The following is a 24,515-nucleotide window of genomic DNA, read 5'->3' on the forward strand; positions in this document are numbered from 1 at the left end:
AGAGCTGTGACCCTGCACAATAGTATTGCCCTATACGCATTGGTTAACTGCTGTTAAAAGTGTCGATAAAAATTGTTCAAATCTCAAATTATTAGAATATGATATAATGAAATTGTGAATGTATTTAATTGCTGTTAAAAGTGTCGACAAAAAATGTTCAAACCTCATATTGTTAGAAAATGATATAATGAAATTGTGAATATGTTTAATTGCTGTTAAAAGTGTCGATAAAAATTGTTCAAACCTCATATTGTTTATTTGCTGTTAAAAGTGTCAATAAAATTGTTCAAACCAAATAAACGAAAGGCTGTGTCATTTAAAAATAACAACTCAACAGCCCATCTTGTCACCATTGTTCTGTAAATCAAGTCAAGTCAAATTTATTTAGATAGCCCTTAATCACAAAAATGTTTCAAAGGACTGCACAGGATTACAATCACACCATCGCCTAATCTTAAACCAACATGCGGGCAAGGAAAAACTCAAAACCTCTGCGTGAGGAAAAAAGGAATCTTGAGAAGGGGCCTCACAAGTGGTAATCCCCCTTCCAGGATGACCAGGGTGGAATAGATTTAGCACTGGGTAACAGTACACAAACACAGTAAACATTAATTAAAGAAAACACTAGGTAACATGTTAAAATTTGTCCGTAAAGTGCATTACAGCAACGACGCCTCAAGCCTGAAAAATAGTCCATGACAGTAACGACGCAGCTTCCCATCTCTGCCGGTTGGTCAATGCAGGCGTTGACATGCTTCAGGTCAGACGCTGGTCCGTTGACTGATTTCAAATCGTTCTTCTCCCTCATATCACTACCAGTCAGGCATGGCGGGGTTGTTCGAATGGAATGTGGTTGGTGTGGTGTTGAAAAATTTCACCAAATTCAGTTGGCAAAAATACTACAAAATGACTACAAAACAAAATATCAAATATGGTGCTCTAAAACAGGGACCATTTATTATTTGTCCTTATTCTGATAAGAAAAAAAATACTATAGAAACACTACAAAAATACAATTACAGTATTGAAGAAATACAGAGATAGTAGGACAGAAATACTACTTCCACAGAAATACTACAAAAATAGAACTACAGTAACATCATAATACAAAAATCCTGCTACAGATATACGACAAAAACATCCTGTGGATATACTACAAAAAAAAAACACTGTAGAAATAATACAAAATAAAAGTACAGTAATACTTTAAAAATACTGCAGAAATACTACAAAAATCAGACTGCAGAAATAGTGAAAAAAAAAACACAAAAATATAACATGAGTAATATTACAAAAAAAGGGCTTGTCACACCCCCACCAAAACCGTTTTCTTCACTTTAGCAGAGTTTGCCTCATTTGCAGATCAATGGTTAGACTAATCCAGTCAGTTGGCTGTCCTTTCGGCATTCTATGTAGGAAAGCCAAATGACTTTGCTGTGGTACTTCTAGTGTTAATAATTCGAGCAATCTTCAGCAGTCAGTTTTCAGTAATCTCACAAAATATTTTACCCAAAAGTTTAAGTTAGTCAATATAATTATAAAGTAATTTTAGGCTGCCATTACAAACATCACTTTTTGGTAAAGATGTGAAGATTCAGAGGTAAAGATTCAAATGGTACTCCCTTATCCTTAAAATAAACAGTGAATATAATCCTGTAACAGCCCTTTGTTTTTTATCCCGAAACTTTATTAAAATTGGGTCAAAATGTGACCTCGGTGATAGCTTACAGTATAGTTATAGTCAAGGGGTACACCCTACACATACATCTCACACTTGCAGGGTTCGTACACCTTTTAATGGCCAATTTTAAGCACGTTTCACGCACTTTCAAGACCAATTAAATCATTTCGATTTTCCAGTACCTTAAAAAGAAGAAATCCAGTATTGAAGAACGTTTTTATTTCTGTCGACTTAGATGACTCAAATAAAGTCGTTATCTTGCTGCTTGCACATACTTTGTGCCATTTCCCACGGCTCTTTTGAGCTGTTCCTAACTATGATCTTTTTGTGTCATTGGATGCTGTAAACTGACATGAATTTTGACGTTCTGCTTCAACAATTTACGTGCAGCTTCACAACGTCACACTTGTTTACAAACATGGAAAGGGCTCTATGGATGTTGGGTAATAATGGAATGTAATACGGATAATACGGACAACAAAAAACAAGAAAGTAGTGTCTGTATAAAACACAAAAAAATTAGCAAAATGAATACTAATTTTATCCATTGATTCCTCCGAGGCAGAGTACATTCAATCTTTCAATTTTAGAGACTGCTGATCTTTTGCTTATTTTTTTTTTAACCTATTTAAATATATATATTTTTTTGCATGATTTTATAAGATTTGTGTCTGAATTGGTTAAAAAAAGAATTGTAAAGTTAACTTTTCTGCATGTCATCATTTATTTTTAGCACTGAATAGTTAATATTTAAATTGTTTGGCATTTTCAGGGATTTTGTGTTGTTAGACTTTAAATCTATTCTTTATATCTATCTATCTACCCTGGTCATATCCCTCGATAGGGGTGACTGACAGCAAGACAAACATACACAAAAAACAAAGAAAAGAAAAAAGTAAAAACGTAGCAAAAACACAAATGCTCAAACACCCAAACAAGTTAAGCATGCTGTGTTAACAATTGAACGTGAATGGAGCATTAGCAAGCAGCTATGAGTTCTGTCGAACGGAACAGGAGGCGAAAGACTCCGAAGACTCCGTAAAAGTAGCGTGGAATTTTCAAGATGCCGAGTAGGGACAAGGAAATTGAGGAAATCAAAAAACCAAAGTATTACAAAGAATGCTGATCGAGAATCGGCAGAGCAACAGGTCATTGCTTTTATGAGTCATAAAGGGATATCTATCAATGCTGAGGACATTGAAGCGTGCCATCCATTATCAAGGGGGTGAGAACCATCCTAAAGCTACCATAGTGAGGTTTGTCAACAGGAAACGAAAACATGAAAGTAAGCAAGGAAAATAACTAAAAGGGACAAATGTTTATTTAAATGAACACTTAAGCAAAAAAAAAAAAAAAAAACCTCTGACATTGCAAGACAAGCTTGATTTTTGAGGAAAACAAATAAGATACAGGAAACTTGGACTTCAAATTGTAGAATATACATCAAGTTAAACGGCACTCCAGACGAAGCAAAAATCATTTTGATTTGAGAAATGCAGGAGCTGGATAGATTTGCCAGAAGACCTGGATTGAGCGGTAAATACATATAATGCATACCTGTCAACCTGTACGGTTTTGTCGTACAAAGTACGTTTTTTTATGCATTTTAAGACGGATACGACGTACAAGGAAACCTGTACGGAAAAAAGCAAATTTGTCAATCAAATGCGTCTGCCGCCTGGGGATTTCCCATCATGCATCATTCCGGGAAAAAAAATATGGTGTGCGAAATACGACAGTTTTGGAGCCGTGGAGGTTGACAGGTATGATAATGACACTGGACAATCTCGGACAATGATGGATTCAATTGATAGAATGGCATCCTAGACTGACAACATGGAAACCTTTATTACAGATCACAGTAAAAAAAAAAAAGTCTATCATAATATATTGGGCCATGATCTACTGGAACTAAAGCATTATTGATCACACTGACCACAAATTTCTATCAACTAGCTCAGACAATTGCAAATATTATACTGGAAATGAATATAATACTTTTGTTAAATCTGAAGGGAAATTCTCAATAATTCACCTCAACAGTCGAAGCATGTACACAAATTTTGAAGACATGACAGAATGCTTACAGGACTTTGAGAACCCGTTTAGTGTGATTGCAGTTTCTGAAACGTGGTTCAATGAAGAAACGGGAGTTTATTTTGAATTAAATGACTATCATTTGAACTATGTAAATAGAACAAACAAAATAGGAGGAGGAGTATATGTACACAAAAGATTTAAATCTAAGATAATAAAAAACATGTCATTTGTAATGGATGATTTAGTTGAATGTCTTACAATAGAAATTATAAATGAAAAAAGAAGAAATATTATAGTTGTGTATATAGATCACCGGGCTCAAATCTTGAAACCTTCACAAACTGGGCTGAAAAAACATATTCAACAATAGGCAACAAAACACTAGTAATCTTTGGAGATTTCAACATACAGTAAGACCTCTGTTATCGCGGTTAATGGGGACCAAAACCACCCGCGATAAGTGAAAATCTGCGAAGTAGCGGCGGACCTTCAAAAAAAAAAAAAAAAAAAAAAAAAAAAAAATTAAAATTTTCTTTTTTTAGACCCGGTTAATGGGGAGCAAAACCACCCGCTAAAGGTGAAAATCTGCGAAGTAGCGACGCCCCTTCAAAAAAAAAAAAAAAAAATCTAATCTCATTATCTGCACAGCTTATCCTTATTAGGGTCGCGGGGGGGCTGGAGCCCATCCCAGCCATCTCCGGGCAGTGGGCAGGGCACACCCTGAACTGGTCAGCGCTAAGAGTCGTACAGTTGGGCGATTTTACGTCCGCCCGGGACGATCGGAGACCAATTCACGACAGGGTTCTTATTTACGCCGCATCGTGGGTGCCGTTCGGTCGCTCCCGCGAGCAAGCCCCTAGCCCGCGGCGTACTTTCGGGCGCGATACGCACGACACCGCGACAAGCCGAGCGGGTCGGGTGCGCGCTACACGGCCCTCGATGGCTCCGGCCGATGGACGGGCGGCCGTGGGGGAAAGGGGTAGCTGGGGGGACCTGTGGGTTTGGGCGGTGAAGCGGAAGCCGCACCGAAACCTTGCGCCGGGAAACAAGAACGCCGCGCCGTGCTAGGGTCGTCAACCGAGGGGGATTCCCCAGTTACGGGGGTCCCGCGGCCGTCCGCCACCATTCACCCGCCGCGCGCGGACGGCCGCCTGTCGTTGCGCCGCGCTACTGGGGTCGTCGGACGATCACGCCCACCGCCTTTTCTCGCCTCGCGCCGTCGCGTCCGCCGAACTCGCTCCGTCGCGCGGCCCGGAAGTGACCCCCGCTGCGCGGCCCGTGAGTGACCCCCGCCACGCCCCCCGGGTGTGACCCCCGCCACGCCCACCCCTATTACAGACCGCGAAGCTCTGAAGCCGCGAACGTTGAACCGCGAAGTAGCGAGGTCCCACTGTAGATCTAATGAATCCAAACAAACAAAAACATTGATGACTATATGAATATAATGAGGGCAGCACGGCGGCACAGTGGTTAGCGCATGTGCGGCAGTTTGGAGATCATGAGATCGAACCTCCTGTGGAGTTTGCATGTTCTCCCCGTGCTTGCGTGGGTTTTCTCCGGGCACTCCAGTTTCTTCCCACATTCCAAAAACATGCATGTCAGGTTGATTGGCCGGTCCAAATTATCCCTAGGTGTGAATGAGCAAGGGAGTTGTCTGTCTTGGTGTGCCCTGCGACTGGCTGGCAACCAGTTCAGGGTGTCCCCTGCTCACTGCCCGAAGATAGCTGGGATGGGCTCCAGCACCCCCCGCGACCCTACTGAGGATAAGCGGTGCAGACAATAGATGGATGGATGAATATAATGTACAATACAAGTTTGTACCCAACTACTATAAGACTTAGTAGAATTACTTCACACAGTCAAACACTCATTGACAATATATTTCCAAATAATATTGAATTTACAAACGTCAGCAGATTACTGGTTTGTGATCACTTACAGTGTATGATGATTCTTGTCTAGTAACCTTTTCAACTATGGAATATATTTACAAACGAGTTAGAACTGAAGAGACTATTATATCACTCCATGAGGACTTAGTTAAACAAAACTGGAATGCTATAAATGGTACAGATGATGTGCATAGTGCGTTTGACGTATTTTGGGAAATATTCAGCAAAAAAGTATAGCAAAAACTGTCCAGTGAGACAAACTAATGTTAAGAATAAATCTGTAAAGCATCCATGGATATCGAAGGATTCATACAATGCTTGTAAGAAGAAAAATACCTTACATGGAAAATTTATTAAACTAAGAACTGAGGAAGCCAAATCCCGATATAAAACGTATAAAAACAAATTGACAGGAATAATAAGAGTGAGCAAGAAATTATATTCTACCAATTTATTACATAATAACATATGTAATATTAAAGGTATTTGGGATGTATTGAATAGTATAATAAAAGGAAAGAATGTAAGTAATGCATATCCAAACTATTTTATTGATAAAAACAGTGAAAATAATCATTTTAATCAAATTGTGGAAAATGTCAATAGTTTTTTTGTAAATGTTGCACCAGAGCTAGCTGCAAATATCCCAGAGTGCAGTAGTAAGCAATTTGAGTCACTGATAAAAATGAACTCCAAGACCACGTTTTTATCTGGGGTTACGGAATCAGAGATCTTAGCAAATGTAAAAATAAAACGTCTATGGTTTGTTTTGACATTGATATGTTACTAGTCAAGCAAATTATAAATAGCATTGTGAAACCATTAACATACATATGCCCGCTATTTCTAACAGGCAAATTTCTAAATCAAATGAAAATAGCAAAAGTTATACCAATATACAAAAATGGAAACAAACACATCTTTACAAACTATAGACTGGTATCTCTGCTTCCTCAGTTCTCTAAAATATTAAGAGAACCTTTACGATAATAGACTAGAAATAATTTTAGATAAACCTAAATTGATTAATGAAAGTCAGTATGGTTTTAGAGCAAACAGATCCGCAAGAATGGCTGTTATTGATGCAGTGGAAGAAATCACCCATAGCATAGAAAAAAAGAGATACGCAATTGGGGTATTTATTGACTTAAAAAAAGCATTTGACACAATTAATCATAATATACTATTCATAAAACAGGAAAGATATGGCATCAGGGGCTTTGCAATGGATTTAAAGTTATTTGATGGGGAGGAAGCAATATGTGAAAATGGGAGAGTTGTCATCTGAATAATTGAGCATCTGTTGTGGAGTACCACAGGGTTCTATCCTGGGTCGAAAGTTATTTCATTTATATATTAACGATATTTTTGATCTTTCAAAACTATTAAACTTAGTAATATTTGCAGACGACACCAACATTTTCTATTCAAATGATAACTATATTGATTTGGTAACCTGCATTAATCGTGAATTAATTAACCTAAAAGTATGGATGGATAGAAATAAATTATCTTTTAATTTAAATAAAACCAAAGTAATATTCTTAGGTAATCGCAAGGCAAATCAAGATTTAGAAGTAAAAATGGTTGGTGCACCAATAGACACTGTATCAGAAATTAAGTTTATAGGGGTCATAATAGACAATAAATTAAGCTGGAAAACACACATCACATACATGCAAACAAAGGTATCTAAAAGCATTTCAATAATTAATAAAGCCAAATTCATTTTAAACTATAATGCGTTGTATTTATTATATTGTTCTTTAGTACTGCCATACTTAACATATCGTGCAGGAGTCTGGGGCAGTGTTCCCTCTAAGCTGCGCGTGTGCGCAATTGCGCACTGCTCGCACATTCTCAGCGCACAAGAAAATCTAGCCAGCGCACAAAAATGAGGCCTCAAAATGACTAATTAAGAAGCGACTTAAGTCAAAGTTACAGTGCATGAAGGTAAAAATACACGGGTTCCCCTGGCGTTGTGTCCTAAATGCGGTATTTTAAGTCAATGTCGAACGAAGTTGAAAAGTAAAGTCAGTAGAGTTTTTCGAGAACCGGCTTCTTCGGCTCATCTCACTAATGGGAACCGGCTCTTTTGGGTCTCAAACGGCTCTTCTGGTTGTTTTTGCTTCTTTAATCCCAACATGACCAAATATTATGTAAACTTATGCACAAAATGACTTAAAGGAATGGAGGAATAGAACAAAAAAAATAAAAAAATACCAAAATGAAAAAGTAGTGAAAAGCTGAGAAAAAAAGAAACAAAAGGAAGAGAAAAAAAGAAGGAAAAATTTAGAAAAAAAACAGAAATAAAGAAAAGAAAGAAATGTAGGGAAAAAGTAAATAGAAAACAAAAAGAAAAAAGTAAGCTTGGAAAAAATAAACACAATGAGATTTTTTTTAAAGGAATTTTTAAAAAAGTAGAAAAAAAAACACGGAAAAAAGAAGAAAAAGTTTGTGTTGCATTCAAATAATTTCCAATTATATCAAGTGAATCTTGTTGCCAACATTGTACTTCTACTAAAAAATGTGATTAAGTACAGTTCTGTATCTTACAGCCGACTAAATAAGCTCCCAAAAATGTTAATAGTATGCGACAAAATTTATCAGGAAATAAAAAGAAATGGATATCTTGTGAAAGAATTGTAAGAACAAACGACGTTTGTAGGCCGTACAACCTTTGCAATAGTACATGAGTCAATTCATTCAAAAGAGAAAAATAATTTTGCATTGCCGGAAACTCAGCAAAACGTAACTTGATGTCAAGTTTTGGACATGTTTGATAATTCATTATCTTGCCACACTTGGGATTATGGTTGCTCACTGTTGTTTCAAGCGTTGCTCACCAACTTTGTGTGAACGCTCAGACCCGTGGAAAATTAGAGGGAACATTGGTCTGGGGCAATAATTACAAACGTTCACTATAGCCCCTTTTTATCCTCCAAAAACGTGCAAGTCGAACCGTACACAGGGTAGAATATCCCGCGTCCTAGACGCATCATTTTTACTGGGGACGCATAGTGTCAAATCAACGTGCGTCCCTGGGACGCAACTTTTTTGACATAAAATTGTCATTATTACCCGATTACTTTTTTTTTTTTTTTTTTTTAAACAAAGATTTACCGCACTCCAAACTTTTCGTCAGGCAGATCCGCCATTGTTGTTTTGGTCTCGCGGTTCGAGTTTTTGTCTGCACGCCGATCTCGGCAAACGAGATCTCGTTGCTTCGAGATTACGTCATTGTTGTGGTGGTTGTCTTTAAGTGAAGGTGAAAATCAACACAAAATTGGTAATTTCTTCAGTGTCAGTAATAATTCGAAACATTAGGCAGAAAGTGAGAACAACGGCAATAATTCCGGCACGGAAAAACGGCGGAGAAATTCTTTGGCAGATCGCAAGGAAAACACGCGTGTTGAAGCGAACGATTCAACGAAAGAAAAACAAAAGAATACTCCTGGCAAGAAAAGGACTTTTCTGCCAAAATGGACTCAATTATATTCCTGATTACGCTATGTGGAGGAGGATAATGGATTGGACCTTGAGAAGGCATTACAACTGTGGCGGGACAGCAAACCACGATGAAAATATAAACTGAAAATTCTGATAACTTGCTTTGTATTACCAATTAACTGTGATGATTAAAACTGCATGAACATATAGACTAATATTTCAGCAATATTATTTTGTATAATGTACAATATTTTTGTGAACTGAAAAATCTGAAGTGATAACTGCTTTGTATTACCAATTAACTGTGATGATTAAAACTGAATGAATATATAGATTTATATTATATATTTGTCGCCGATTTACAATTTCAACCCCGATAACACTAAATTTTGGGGACCCATAGATCTCTGTTGGGACCCATAGATTTTTGAGCATGCAAGTCTCCGGGACCCATCACTTTTCAGAGGTAAAATGAACACTGATGGAGTCAAACTTTGGAAAACTTACAAGACGAGATCAAACAATGTCCAACTATTCACGTGTTCAGATTTAAATTAAAAAAAACATTACTGGCAGAATACAGAAATTAAGAAAATGGGGTATGAGTGATACTAAAGATTGGAAATACTGCATTTACAACTATAGTTAACCTTGTTATAGTTACTATAACTGTTATTGCTGTTATTATCATTGGTGTCACAATGATATTTAGTGACTAGTAGCATTATCACGTTAATAGATGGGTACTACGAAGATTGTAAAGCACTTTGGGAGGTCTTCGTTGACTTCGTGCTATATAAATACGGACCATCTGCCATTTACCATTAGTGTATAAAATATGGGACTCTTACTATGATAATTATTGATATCTGATCCATGTAATATGTATATCCGTGAGATTTTGTTATATTTAGACACAAGAGAGGAGCCATCTGTAAAATGTAATTAATAGGGAAGATTAAAGGGGTAGGGAAAATAAGCGTCTGCATCTTACTACCCCTTTTCGAACATGTTATGCTAACATTTTTGTTGTTGAGTCATTTGAGTCAGTTTTTCTCATCTCATCTCATCTCATTAGCTACACCGCTTATCCTCAGTAGGGTCGCGGGGGTGCTGGAGCCCATCCCAGCAATCATCGGGCAGTGGACAGGGGACACCCTTAACTGGTTGCCAGCCAATCACAGGGCACACAGGGACAGACAACTCGCTCGCTCATTCACACTTAGGGACAATTTGGACCGGCCAATCCACCTGAAATGCATGTTTTTGGAATGTGGGAGGAAACCGGAGTGCCCGGAGTAAACCCAAAGCACGGGGAGAACATACAAACTCCGCACAGGAAGTCTGGAGCTGGATTTGAACCCACGCAGGAGGTTCCCAAGACCTTAGAATGTGCTGCACACGCGCTAACAACTGCCCCACCGTGCTGCCCGAGTCAGTTTTCGTCCTGTTTTTATTTTATAATGTTCGAAATAAAGTTTTTATTAATTCAACGTGTAAATTGTTTTTGTTCTGTGAATATTTAAATTTATATTTCATGTGTTTTGCAGGGATGCATTGCAAAACATATCAAATGACCAATTAGTAATTTGGTGCATTATGTTTCATTATTATTGATAAAATAACACAAAAAAAACCTGAGGAGCCATTTAGGAGTAAAATTAGCCGGTTCTTAGTGAGATGAGCCGAAAGAGCCGCTTTTCGAAAAAAGAGACAGATTTGTTTATCCATGTTTAGTCGGAGAAACATGTACTCTTGGATGCAACATTAGGGGGCAGCAACGCTTCAGATGACAATTCAATAATAAGGACAAACACAATATTCAAATTCAAGCATTTTCAAGGATTTCAATCACCCGTACATGTATGTGATTTGCAAAGAGCTCAAAGAAAACGTACAGTATGTCAATATAATTTCTTAGGAGTCTGGTGAGACTTACCTGAGAGGTGGCCAAAAGGTAAACTGGACTTGGTGTAGTGGTTTTGTTTTCCTGGCAACTAAGGCCAAGAGAAGTCATGATTTCTGCCAAGACTTCAAAATGCAGCACACTGTTGGACTTCAAACCGTCAGAACTGTCAGTGGCCAAGTTCTGAACATCTAGAGGCTTTTCCAGGTAAATCTGAAACAGGAAAGTTAGGAGTTGAGAATTGAAAAATGTCCTAATAAACTATTATTTTGGGACGTTTGTGGGCCCACGATTAACACTAGAAATCCCAGGAACTTTCTGAATCCTATAGAATAGACAACAGACAGCCAAAAGGCGGTGTTATTTAAAACTAACAACTCAACAGCTCATCTTGTGACCATTGTTCTGTAAATGTAGCATACCTGTCAATGCCCTTACAAACTGTCGTATTTTCCCTTAAAAAATACAAAATAATCTTACACCATATTTATTTTTCAAACGCGTTTATTTATGTAGTTTAACATGTTAAATTGAACATGTGTTTCGTTATATCATATATCTTGTTAATTAACATTTTGTTGCATGATACTGAGTTGCTCGACATGAATGAGGTTTATTGTAAAAAAAAAAGTTCTAAAATTAAGTAGCTTGGATGTTCACTGGAGAAGGAAAGAATACATGCAAATATAATTAAGTAGAATTTTTTTAATTCAAATTATTAATTCATTTTCTGCATTAAATTATTGTTGGCAATATACTGATTAAAGGGATAACCACAAACCCGTCTTTTTTCATTTTCTCCTTTTATACTTTTTTTTTTCTTAACTTCTTTGTACAACATAATTCGGAATATAATGCATCAAAGCAAGTGAGCCGTTTGAGAGCTGGCTCTCTTTAATAAGTTGAGCCGAAAAAGCCGGTTCTCTCGCTTTGTTTGCAACGAAAAAAAAACATACCGAGATAGAGGCTACTGCGGCGAACTTGTTTGACTTGATTTATTTGCCGTTTCGTGATAGTATGTGTATACCAGATGGTACCCATGATTGGCAAATTTGCGTTCATACAGATTTTCTTGTACGTCGTACACATCTTAAAATGCACAATAAACGTACTTTGTACGGCAAAAACGTACAGGTTGACAGGTATGATGTAGCAAGGCGGGGTAGTTCAAATGGAATGAGGTGGGTTGGTGTTGATAAATGCATAGATTCAATTGGCAAAAATACAAAGATTTTACTAAAAAGCAAATATAAAATATAGTGCTTCATAACACGGACCTTGTACATTATTTTGTCTTCATTCTGATAACAAAAATACACTAAAGTACTACTGTAGTATTACTACTACAGTAATACTATGATGCTTAAAATACTATTAAAAATATTACAACATAAATACTACAAACATTAAACTAAGGTAATAAAACCCCTTGCAAAAAGTATGGAATCACAAGTCTTGGACAAGTACTCACTCGGACATTTTATTCTCTAAAACAATCTCAGATAAAAAGCTTAAATATATTATATTTTTCAAAAGTACAATTTCTTAGCAGTCAGAAACACTAAAATAAATGAATAGAAAACTTTGTTGTGGTCAGTAAATGCTATTTTGATAGACCTAGCACAGGGAAAAATATGGAATCACTCCATTATGAGGTAAAAAATATGGAATCAGGAAAAAAACAAACAAATAACAATCATAACATATAGTGCACCCCACCTTTGGCTTTTATGACAACTTGCAATCTCTGAGGCATAGAAAAACAGTATTCTTCATTAATCTGGTGGCAACTTTTTTATTGCAGTTGCCAAATCTTTTCAGGTCGGACCCTTGCTGTGGACAAATTTGTCAACTTCCGCCACAGGTTTTCAATTAGGTTGAGATCTGCGCTATCTGCAGGCCATGACAATGACTGGACATGTCTTCCTCCAAGCAATGCTTTCAGTTTTTTGCTCTGTGGAATGATGCATTGTCATCTTGGAAAATGAGTTCAACATCCCCAATCTGACCAAAATGTCAATGTAAAGCTGTGCATTTATTGCAGATTTGACCACAACCACATCCCCAGTGCCTTTGCCTGACATGCAGCCCCATATCATTTGGGACTGTGGGAATTGTGATGTTCTCTTTCTCAGTCCTCTTTGTAATCTCACCGGAATGGCACCAAAGAAAAGTTCCAGCATCATCACTTTGTCCAATGCAGATTCGTGACTCATTACTGAAGATAACCTTCATCCAGTCATCCACAGTACATGATTGCCTCTCCTTATCCCATTGCAGACTTGTTCATTTGCATTTAAGCATAATCGATGGTTTCCTTTTAGCTTTCCTATATGACAAACTCATTTCTTTTAGGTGATTTTGTACCGTTCTGTCACATACATTGACTGCAACTTCCTTGAGTTGTGCATTTTCTGTTTTCAAGACATATGGCCTTTAGTTGTTTGTCTCGACTCCTACATGTCTTCCTAGGCCTACCAGTACGCGCGACTTTGACAACCTTCCCATGCGGTTTGTACATGGTCCAAATCTTTGATACTGCTGACCGTGAACAGCCCACATTCTTGGCAACCATACAAGTAGTTACCTTCTTCAGGAATTTTGACGATACCGTCTTCGGTCTTGAGCCACGATTCTTGCCAATCGACTTAGTCCATGAGCCCTCTGAGGTTCGATAACTGCACTGTTTTTAACTGCTGACTAACAAGCAGACTTAGTCCAGGCCAGGTGCCCAGTTAAGCAAAGGAAATTGACTTGGCGTGTCCTTAATTTTTACTCTAAATGCACTGATTCCATATTTTTTCCTCAGACTAGAGTGATTTATTTTTTTTCCACCTGTGCTTGGTCTATAAAAGTAGCATTTACTGTTCACAATACCTTTTAATTAATTTCTTTTAGTGCTTCTGAATGCCAAGAAGTGGCACTTTTGAAAAACCTTATTTTTCTCATGCTTTTAATCTTGAGTTGTTCTACAGAATAAAATGTCGGGAGTAAGTTCTTGTCCAAAACTGATGATTCCATACTTCTAGCTAGGGGGTTGTAGTAAAAAATATAAGATACGAGTATGGAAAGACTTCAAAATGCTTCCACAAAAAAAAATACTACAAATATAACACTACAGTAATACTATAATTAAAAAAATACTGCTCAGAAATATTACGACAAAAATATTCCTACAGAAATACTACAAAAATACTAGAAAAGTACAACAACAAATACAAAAAATATCCTATGGAGATAATACAAAAACACTGTAAAAATACTACAGAATAGTAGAAAATATGTCTCTATGTAATACTATAAAAATACTTCCGAAACACCAAAAAAAAAAAAAAAAAAACAGACAGACAGCAGAAATACAACTACAGTTAAACAATATACAGGCTGATTACGTGCCTACCAAACATTCTTTTCTTCACATTAGCATGCAAGGGGTCATTACTGAGTTGTGCTGTTCAGTTGTTCACACCAGTTTGCCTAGTTTGCACATCAATGGTGAAACTAATCCACTCAGTTGGCTTTCCTTTTGGGGATTCTATGAACAGGGATGTGATTTGACCAAAGTGAAATTATCTGAAAATTAGCCGGGGGTCTGGGGGCCGCGGGCACCCAGCTAGGTCCAGGGCAGTGCCCTGGTGGGGGGACAAGTGGGGCGAAGCCCCCCGGAGCTCATGGGTTTTCCGTGTTTTTAAGTACTTTCAATGCACTCAGATGACAAAGAAATAGACAAAACAACAGCATACATTTTCAATGTATATTGAACTATCCCATATAAAATTACAGTTTAAGTCAACTCAAAATCAGTCACATTAAAAAACATTGGACTGCCTTTGCTTTTAAAAACTATCACTGAGAATATCATCATATCTAACTAATGTGATTACTAAGTTAACACATAAATCATGTTGAAGAGTTCAAATTTCATGAACAAATAATTGTATCATGACCAAATGAAAAGTAACTCATATTAGAACATACCACAAATGTCAGAAGATGTTATCTATAAATGAAAATACAATAATTATAGGCCCTACAGTAAAGTGTTGGTGTAATGTAAACATGAAAATCTATCATTGTAATTGTTAAATATTTGTGGCCATTTTTATTACGTTATAAGATTTTCGGAAAAAAGGGGAAAACTGTCAAATCAATTTGAAAAGTTTACCACCTACCTCAAAATTCACGACTCTATCAGCAACTGGTACAGGTTGTTGGGGTGGATCACGTCTCTCTATTACCGCTTCCGATTGTGATGTCAATAAGGGATGGAGGCCGTAAAGTTTTGGAGTTTTCGTTTGGGCACCGAAACTTCCAGCGATGGAATCATTTGTTGTTCTTGACTGGAGTTCTTTCACGTGTTTTTTGCTTTTTGCGTGACTTTCAAGAGCTTTGAAACCTCTCCCACCATAGTCAATGGTATCATGGCACCAAATGGAAAGCGCTTTACCGGCACGATCGATCTTCCGAATAAAGTCACTGAACAAATTCGTCACAGTCTTCTTTCCAACATTTGTAGATAATTCCTTCTCCAACCAGTCCCATCGAAACTTGTTTTTTACAATCTTATCAATTTCTTTAACTCGCGGAGCATCTTTGCGTTCGATCACGGACATCTTTCTTTAAACACCCGGCAAAAACGTGTGAGAAATGAACAATGGCATACTCCTATAACAAGCGCGTTTATTGGTCAACACGGAGACTTCAACCAATCGCAAATACGTTTCATTTCAGTTACGGAAACACTAAAATGGAATGCTGTAGAGACGAAATCGGATTTTTTACCACTTAAAAAATCGGAAATTTTAAAATTTTATTTTTGGAGATAAAAAAAGCGGAATTCCGCGAATTAGCGGAAAAATCACATCCCTGTATGAAGAAAAGTCAAATGGCTTTTGGTGTGATAAAAATTTGACTCCATCCAAAATTTGAAGTCAGTCGTCCCCGATTGAAATTCACACGAGTAGTACGAGCCACAGCTCCAATGTATCCATCCCTTCTTATCCACTTCAATTTTTTCCAGAGATTGGGTCCTTAGCAATTTTGCAATTTTTGGAAGGAAATAGTCAGCCAGTTGCAGTTACGTCAGATTACCAAAAGGAGACGCAAAATGTCAATGCTATCAAATAACGATCAGTCTCATCATTTGGTTTTACACATGGAGTTATTTTGCGGTTCATCGATATGATGACAAATTGTTAATTACATCAAACACACACCAACATTTTACTAACCCCTTACCGTTCCAGTAAAATTCGCCTAAATCCCATTCCAAGACATACCCAAAGTAAATTGAATGTTGTTCTTGAATATGGATGGTTTTGGTCTCTTTTGAAATGTAACAAACTGAAGTTTTGTCCCAAACTGAAATAATCACTCATATCATTGGGCACCTCAAATTAGAGCTCTAATTCTGTGGATTATTAGAAAAAAATATACGATATGGGTGGACATGGACAGCAGTCTTGTCCAAATGTGCCTCTGGAATCCTTACAATTCATATCAGTTGCGATGTTGAAAAAGTTAAAACTCCAGGATGAATGGATTAAGGGAACATTTAAAACATGGTCGACAATACAATTACATTAAAAATATCTAGGTCCGTGAATAGGGCTACAAAGCTAGCGAAAAACCCAGAGTTTAAACCTGGGGTTATGGATGTTGGATTTGAAAAATGGTCACAAAAAGGACAGGTGAGGTGCAATACATATTACATGGTCCAAGAACACAACTACCTGTCTGTTCTTCTCAATTAAAGCGACTCAAATACTGCACAGAAAAAGTCAAATTCTTTAACATACAACTTGTTTTTGAAGTAACAGAAATACTAAACTTTCATTAGTAACAAGTTACTTTTACTAAAAAGTAACTCAGTTACTTCTTGGAAGAAATTATGAGTACTATAACTAATTACTTTTTAAAAATAACATGCCCAACACTGATCATTATGTATTATGTACGAGGGATCTCACCTGACACAGGACAGCTTTTCCCCCTTGCTCTCCATGGTTGACTGTGATGATAACCACATCTTTTTGATTATGGCTATCTTTGAGCTCCCCGATGAGGTCCATCTTGCCTATTCCCGGTACACTTCTGACAAAGACCTTGTCGCTGGTTAATACGTTAAGTTCTAGTAATGCGTTGTCCTTTCGAGAGAAGATCAATCTTTGCACACCCCCAGATTGATGGTCTCCTTTCTCGAGATAAATTCCTGCCGGGCACAGTGAGGATGCCAGTCCTAGGACCTTTCCACCATGGCTCAGGTAGTTCATAATTTTTTCATGGAGCTGCGGGGTGAGCACTTCCTCGTCTGCTAGAACAAGGAGCTGAGAACTTTCTTCCCAGGGTTCACTTAGGACTTGATGTGGCTGAAGAGAATATATAATGTACTTTTCCATGTTTAGACACCTTGTTAATACTCTATGAACTGCTTGAAAACGTGAATTGCAATCAGTTGTGTATACCACAATATTTGGCAGTTTGTTGTTTATGAATCTGTCCCTTTTAAAAACATTATTTTTGATGTCTTGAACACAGCCTAGAATCCTCTTATCCACTTTTTCCAGCGAGTGATCAATAGAGTTAATTGAAATATTCTCAGAGGAAGTATGTTTGACGGAAAGGATTGTGCTATTCTCTAACTCCAGACATTCAAAGCATTGGGACAGGTGAAGAGATTGTCTGTGATTCTCCGTTCCTGGGAAAGTAGCCTCAAAATTAGTCGCATCCCGTCTGCAGCAAGTTGGCCCGAAGCCTCTTTGGTTTTCAAGGTCCGTTTTACAGCACTTGACGTCTGGTAATATTTGACAATGTTGACCATTTACTCTTTTGATGTTAAACATTGTTGACTTGTGATTTTGAGGTGCCACTGGACACTGGACAAGATCCCTCAGAATAGCTTCATTAAGGACAATTGCTGGGGAGAGAACAGATAAAACCAAATTGTAAATGCATTCAACTCCTACCCACACTGAAAAAAAAAATAATTTGGACATCCTGCTATTTTGCTATTACTCCCACTTAGAAATCATGGAGGGGTCAGAGATTTTCATGCTATCATCCCCATGCTTCTTGAGTAAGGATAGCGTTCTTCAGATTGTACTCTTCATTCTTCTTTCTCCAAACACGCTTAGTGGAATTATGACCAAAAAAGTTCTCTTTTGGGCTAATCTGACCACAAAACTTTCCCCCATGACTCCTGTATCATCCAAATGGTCATATGCAAACTTAAGACGGCAAACTTAAGACGAGCCTTAAGGTGTGCTAGTTTAAGCAGGGGAACCTTTCATTCCATGCATGATTTCAAATCATGGTCGTTGTAGTGTATTACCTACAGTAACTTTGGAAACAGTGGTCCCTGCTTTTTTCAGGTCATTGAGCAACTCCTGTCGTGTAGTTCTGGGCTGATTCCTAACTTTTCTTAGAATCATTGAGACTTCACGAGGTGATATCTTGCATGGGGCTCCACTCAGATTGAGATGGGCCCTCATGTTTAGCTTCTTCCATTTTCTAATGATTGCTCCAACAGTGGACATTTGTTCACCAAGATGCTTGGCAATTGCTCCGTAGCCCTTTACGGCCTTGCGGCGGTGTAAAATTTAGTCTCTAGGGCAGGGGTGGTGAAGAAGTTTGACACAAAGAGCCGAAATTTTTAACTTAGAGAATCAAAGAGCCAAACTACACACTGACCTGCCATGACAGATAGACACACACAAACACACACAATTAAAAACATATCTCCCATAACACACTCCTCTCCTTACAATACAACAAGGATTGTTCTTGTGTTGATTTCAAGGAAAGTGACCACCCCTTAATACAAAAAAAAATAAAAAATAAACATGAAACAAGGCAAAGAGCCACAGTATATAAAAAATATGATGAGGCAAAGAGCCGCATGCGGCTCTAGAGCCACGTGTTCGCCACCCCTGCTCTGTCTTTGGACAGCTCCTTGGCCTTCGCCATGTTATAAGTTAACGTTGTTGTGGTAAATACACTTGCATTTGTAGAATAGATTTGCTTACATGTAGAAATTTAGAAAGACTTGCTTACAGTTGTGGGAAAAGGTCGGGTAGACATCCTTGAAGATACTCTTGGCAGACGATTAAGTTTCCTTGAAGATAGCGTGCAAGGGACGGGACGCTCTGAACTTGATACGTGATACAGGACCGCCTTTTGGGGTGTAATCGAAGCTTAATCGTCACTACCAGCTTTAAAAACATTGTCATGTTCCCAGCTCTCTGAGATCTTCATTGACGCATCAATAAAAGTTGTATCTCCCTCCCATGAGGCTGGCTCCTGTCCATTTTCCTTATCCACATATGAGAAGACTTTTCTCTCGATTATCGAACCTCCAATTTCTCCAACATTAAATGGCGCCTCAACGTGGATTGGCACTAATTGAATAAAAAAGAAAAGGGAGGAAGACTTCTCAGTGGAACTGTCTCAAATGAGCAAGTGAGGTAAGGAAAGTTTTTTCTCTCCTTATTTCGGTTTGCTTGTCGAGATTCGTGGGAGGACGGGAGCCTGTGACGTCGGAGCTAAATTATGAAAATGCGTGCACGTGGATTTTCCGTCTATAGTCAGGCCCAAGTTCGGACGGATGAGATATGTAAACTGAGTTGAGATTTATTTTTTTTGTCCCGGGAGTTCGGTGCTCAGAGAATCCTGTTTATTGTGGGACATAGGCTGCTTGAAAAAGGAAAAAGGCTAATTTACCTGGATAAAAGGTGCAGCGGCGTCGGTATTTGTATATTTATGATTGTCTTGAGATCTGTGTAAAGCTGTGATAAGACGTCATCATTTGCTGAAGTGACAGTTCGAGAGTAGACGATCTATATGTGGTTAATACGGGGCATGTTTTATGTGTTTCCCTAGTCGATTGATGATTTGGGAGGGATATGTAACCTTGCACTTAAGAAAAAGTGTGGTGCATGGAACCTCGCCATTTTCTACAATCTGAAAGGTTATACCGACGTTAGAAAAATGAGCAGTAATCAGATGTTGTATTATTAAGATATATTCGCATAGAAACAAGCGATACAAAGAATGTGTGAGAATTGCTGACATGTTTTCAGTCTGGGAGATGTCTCATTCGGGAATGTTGGTGTGTGTGCCAGCTGGCGATAATTGTGCGTGTGTCTCTCTGTCTGTGGATGTGTGTTCTGTTCGGTTCGGTTTCTCCCCCGCCCGCCTGAGTGAGAGTGCGCGGGTGATTTATACTTAACTGTTTAAGGGCTAGGACGACGCTGTGCGGAGGAGAACCTTTGTTTCTTTTTGTCTTTTTTGTTTTTTGTTTTGTTTGGCGTTGGGAGGGGAGTTAAGGACGCATGGATGAATGATGGAAGGACGCATGGATGAATGATGGAGTGACTGCTTCTTGCTTTTTTGTGGGTTATTCTCGCCCCCACCGCTAACCCGCTTACCCCCATCACTCTCCGTCTTTCCCTGTGTGAGTTGAGCTCAACCGTGTGTATTCCCGCTCCGATCACCCCCACCCCACCCCCGTCTTTCCCCCGTCTTCCTCTCCTGTACTTTATGTACGTTATGTTTGAGTCATTTACGTTACGGAGGGGGTCATGGAAAATAAATAAAAGTGGAGGGATTACTTAATTCGTCAAGTGCTCCGTTTGCGTGTGGCCTTTTGATTTGTGAGATCTTGTTCCGATAAACGTGATAAGTATAGTTTGGGTAAATTGAGGAAACAATTTGGCAAGCATTTTCAAAAGACAATGAGGAGCAGATTACTCGATCTTGAGGAAGACCATGAAAAATTTAAGAATTTAATTGCTAAGGTGATGTCTTCATGGTCATTTAACCTAGACTAAACATCCGAGTTTGTAAACATGACCGATTTAACAGGATTCAGAAGTCAGACGGACTGTTGAAAAGGGCTGAAGATGGACAGAAAAACAAGCAAAGAACAAACAAAGACGTTCACTCATCCGTTGTCTGCGCCGCTTGTCTACAGCAGGGTCGTGGGGACACTGGAGCACATCCAGGCTGTCCTCAAACAGTGAGCAGGGGGCAATCTGAACTGATTGCAGCCAGTTTCGAGGAGAAAGAGGTAGACAACTGGGCACCAAGGTCAGTGTGGCACTGATAAAGCTCATGGTCACATTCCAGCGGCAGATTGCGAGTGAACGTCACAATGGACTGAGCCAGACGGCCAGGGCCGTCGACGGGGCGGTGATAACGAACAACACGAGTCTGCATTGAATCACGCTAGAATCTTGTTGATTGACGAAGTGTTTACAAATCTGAGGAATATTGATACGTTTGGATTGTGAATTATTTTATTTTTAACACAGAAATACTGCTAAAATTGTATTTTGAATCTGCTTTCCAGGAAATCAGTGATGTGTCTCCAGATGCAGGAGCATCAGGAGGATTATTAAGGAGAATAGGTAACAGGGGAATACCTTTGACTTTATATCAGATACAATTGCACAATTTAAAAATATTATGCAAGGGGGGGGTGTGAAATAGCTGGAGAAATAAGGGTGTAGGTCTCCGTATTTACAGGCCACGGTAGACGGAGAGAATAATAATAGGAAGGAGTAATAGGAATAATAGGAGCAGTGCCATCAAAAGATCTAGGTGCGGGAACAGTAATTAGGTTTTTGATTAGAGAAGTTATTCCGCGATTTGGCATACCGTCAGAAATAAGCTCGGATAACGGTGCGGCATTTGTTCAAAAGGTCGTGAAGGGCATCTTACAAAAACTACACATTAAACAACGGTTCGGTGGGGTTTATCAACAAAGTCAAGGTATGGTGGAAAAGAGTAAATGGAATATTAAAATCAAAGATAAACAAGATCTTTGTGAGTACTAGGCTCAACTGAGGGGATGCGCTACAGTTAGCGCTGATGAGTGATCGCATGCAAACTCATTGGATCACGCATTTAACACCGCATGAAATGCTAACAGGCAGACCAGCACCGCATCTGGGAGGTCCCTATAAGGGGCCGCCACTTGAGCAACTACAAACTGAACTGAGAGACTGAATGAGACAATTGACGGCTGTCATCTACTGGCTGGTTAAGAGACAAGAGTCCAGGGTCGAACAACCATTTGAAAAGGCGTCCCAGGGGATCTCGTCTACAACAAGGTTTCAACGAAAGTGGAACCATCCGAGGCGTGAGGGACCGTACACCGTCGTGAGGGCAACGCTGGCCGCAGTCCAGGTCGAGGGTAGCTCAACATGGTACCATCTGAACCGCGGTACCACGGCTCACGCTGCCACCGTCAACGAGACCAAGCAAGATCAACAGGGCAGTAACGTTAAGTTAGGAAAACAAGATGTGGGTGACAAAGCTGTGTGTGATAATAAATTGTCTGATATGATTGTTACTAGGAGCAGAGCTCGAGAAATCGCAGCGGCGAATGGAAATTGTGGTTCCGAAAGTGCAACCGGAGATCCAAAGAAGCGACGCTGCAGTTGCAGACCATGACGCATCCTAGAGACAGCGGCCCGGTTAAGTGTGACACTACTGTATAACATGCCAAAACGGTTGAGGATTTGGAAAGTACAAGTACATTTTACCTCATGAAGGGCTCACTGGCCCTGAGGTATGGAAGCTCGAAAGTACCAAAATCAAAAATATTACAGGAAAAAAGAAAAATGTGAGATATGACGAAAATGTGTAAAATATAATTTTTAGAATATGGTTTCATAAGAAACATGCACTCGAAATCTTTTAAAGGGACAGTGTGTATAAATTGACCCCAAGATGTCTTTGCACTGTGGAGTGCAACCAAAATAAAAGTGCTTAACAGGATGAATAGGAGAGTCACAGTGCCGACATAAGCGCTATTTTTCACTGCCTCTAGGTGATGCTCATGTTATGTTATGGAAAACTCCAGTAACTCCAGTTTACAGTCACGTAGTCACACCAGCAGTCCCTGTTTTGGATGTAAATTGCTAAAAATACTTTATAAGAAATTATTTAGGTTCACTATCAAGACATTTCTAATAAAAACTCGCAGGAAAAAACCTTAACCGAGAACGAACGTTTTATCCAGAAGCTGTAGCAAAGAAACTCAAACGTTTTGATTGGGTAAGTTTAGGAACTATAAACAGGACATGCACACTTTTACTCCATTGCCCAGCGCCTGTGCTAAAAGTAAATACATAAGTATCTTCAGTTGTAGGGATTTTTAACATTTTCATTTTGAGACAAAATGACAGACAAAATGAGCGTCAGCACTCATAAGTGACGGCGGGAGGGAGTCGAATTTTAAGTCACTCAACACTCAAAGCGTCACACAGTGAAAATTAAAATCGCTGAATGAAAGTACCGTAGAAATACTACGACAGTAATACGGTAATAGAGAAATGCCCCTAGAGCAAGGGTGTCAAAGTCATTTGAACTCGGGGGCCACACGATAGAACAAACATTCTGTCGGGGGCCTGACTGGTAGATTCAAGAGAAAGAAAAAGAGAGAGAAATAAAAGAGAAAGAGGGAAGGAAAAGGAGAGAGGGAGAGAGCGTGAGAAACAAAAGAGATAAAAAGTCATGAGAGAGGGGGAAAAGAAAGGGGGAGGAAGAAAGAAATCCAAAGAGAAATAGAAAGACAGAAGGAGAGAAAAGAAAGCGTGAAGGGTAGGAAGAAAGAGAAAAGAGAGAAAAGGAAAAAATGAAGTTAGAGCAAAAGAAGTTAAAGAGAGAGAGAGAGAGAGAAAGAGACAAAATAACAAAGAAAGAGAAAAAGAGAGACACAGAGAGTGAAAGAGAGAAAGCGAAAGAAATACAGAACAGTGTCTTTGTTCAAGGCACCTGGGTTTCATATTTCAACCTGCAGCCTCTTTGACACCTGTTCCCTAGAGGTATACTAAACAGTATCACAAAACTAACGATTCAATATAGTACTTTAAAACAAAGACATAGTACACTACATCAATTAAAAATAAATAACTACAGAACTAAATACCAAGTTAAGTGCAAGAAGGGCATTTATGAGCTGGCTCTCTTCAATAAATTGAGAAAAAAGCCGTTTTGTCCAATGAAAAAGACTGACTTAACCAATTACCAACAGCAATGACGTAATCTCGAAGCGACGAGATCTCATTAACTAAGATCGGCGTGCAGAAGAATAAAAACTCATACAGCAAAAGTAACGATGATGTAATGCGTTGAATCTTTGTTAAAGAGGAATTAAATGATAATGACAATTTAAAGGAAAAGTTTGCGTCCCCAGCATGGATGATGCATCTGGGACACAGGAACATGGTGAAATGAGAACACTGAGTGTATACAAGATAATTATACAGAATAGTTTAAAAAGAAAGAATGTTTAAATAACAAAACTAATCATCTCTCGTTGAATATGCGAATGGCAAAAGGGTAAGAATTTTTAAGACGTGTAGTTATGCTCCTAATAAAGCAAGGGCGAGTAGAACAAAGAAGACGACTGGAAACCGTCCATAATTTCAGTGTCCATCTTTTCGTTGGTTATAAATGGACAAATTCAAAAGAGGCGTAATACGTAAAAGGATTGTTTCCTTAGTTTTTCTCATATTCAATAATAGATTACTAGTGGTAT

General features: G+C 38.6%; 1 protein-coding gene across 5 annotated transcripts in view; it reads right to left on the reverse strand.

Moving 5' to 3' along the window:
* The window catches only part of hlcs (holocarboxylase synthetase (biotin-(proprionyl-CoA-carboxylase (ATP-hydrolysing)) ligase)), a 122,598-nt gene that overhangs the window by 34,640 nt on the left and 63,443 nt on the right, over positions 1–24,515 (reverse strand). For 3 of the 5 annotated variants that reach the window (XM_088321122.1, XM_088321120.1, XM_088321119.1), the window contains 2 exons: positions 16,939–17,885; positions 11,003–11,182 (listed from right to left, as the gene is read on the reverse strand). In XM_088321122.1, the coding sequence (XP_088177248.1) occupies positions 11,003–11,182; positions 16,939–17,811 (1,053 nt within the window). In that variant the 5' untranslated portion in view covers positions 17,812–17,885. Of the gene's footprint in view, positions 1–11,002; positions 11,183–16,938; positions 17,886–19,021; positions 19,366–24,515 lie in introns of all 5 variants that reach the window. The other 2 variants (XM_088321123.1, XM_088321124.1) reach the window with 2 other exon arrangements.

Source organism: Urocampus carinirostris, chromosome 17, assembly GCF_059441175.1.
Source record: "Urocampus carinirostris isolate Australia breed hairy pipefish chromosome 17, RoL_Ucar_1.0, whole genome shotgun sequence".
In the NCBI taxonomy this organism is placed as follows: Eukaryota; Metazoa; Chordata; class Actinopteri; order Syngnathiformes; family Syngnathidae; genus Urocampus; species Urocampus carinirostris.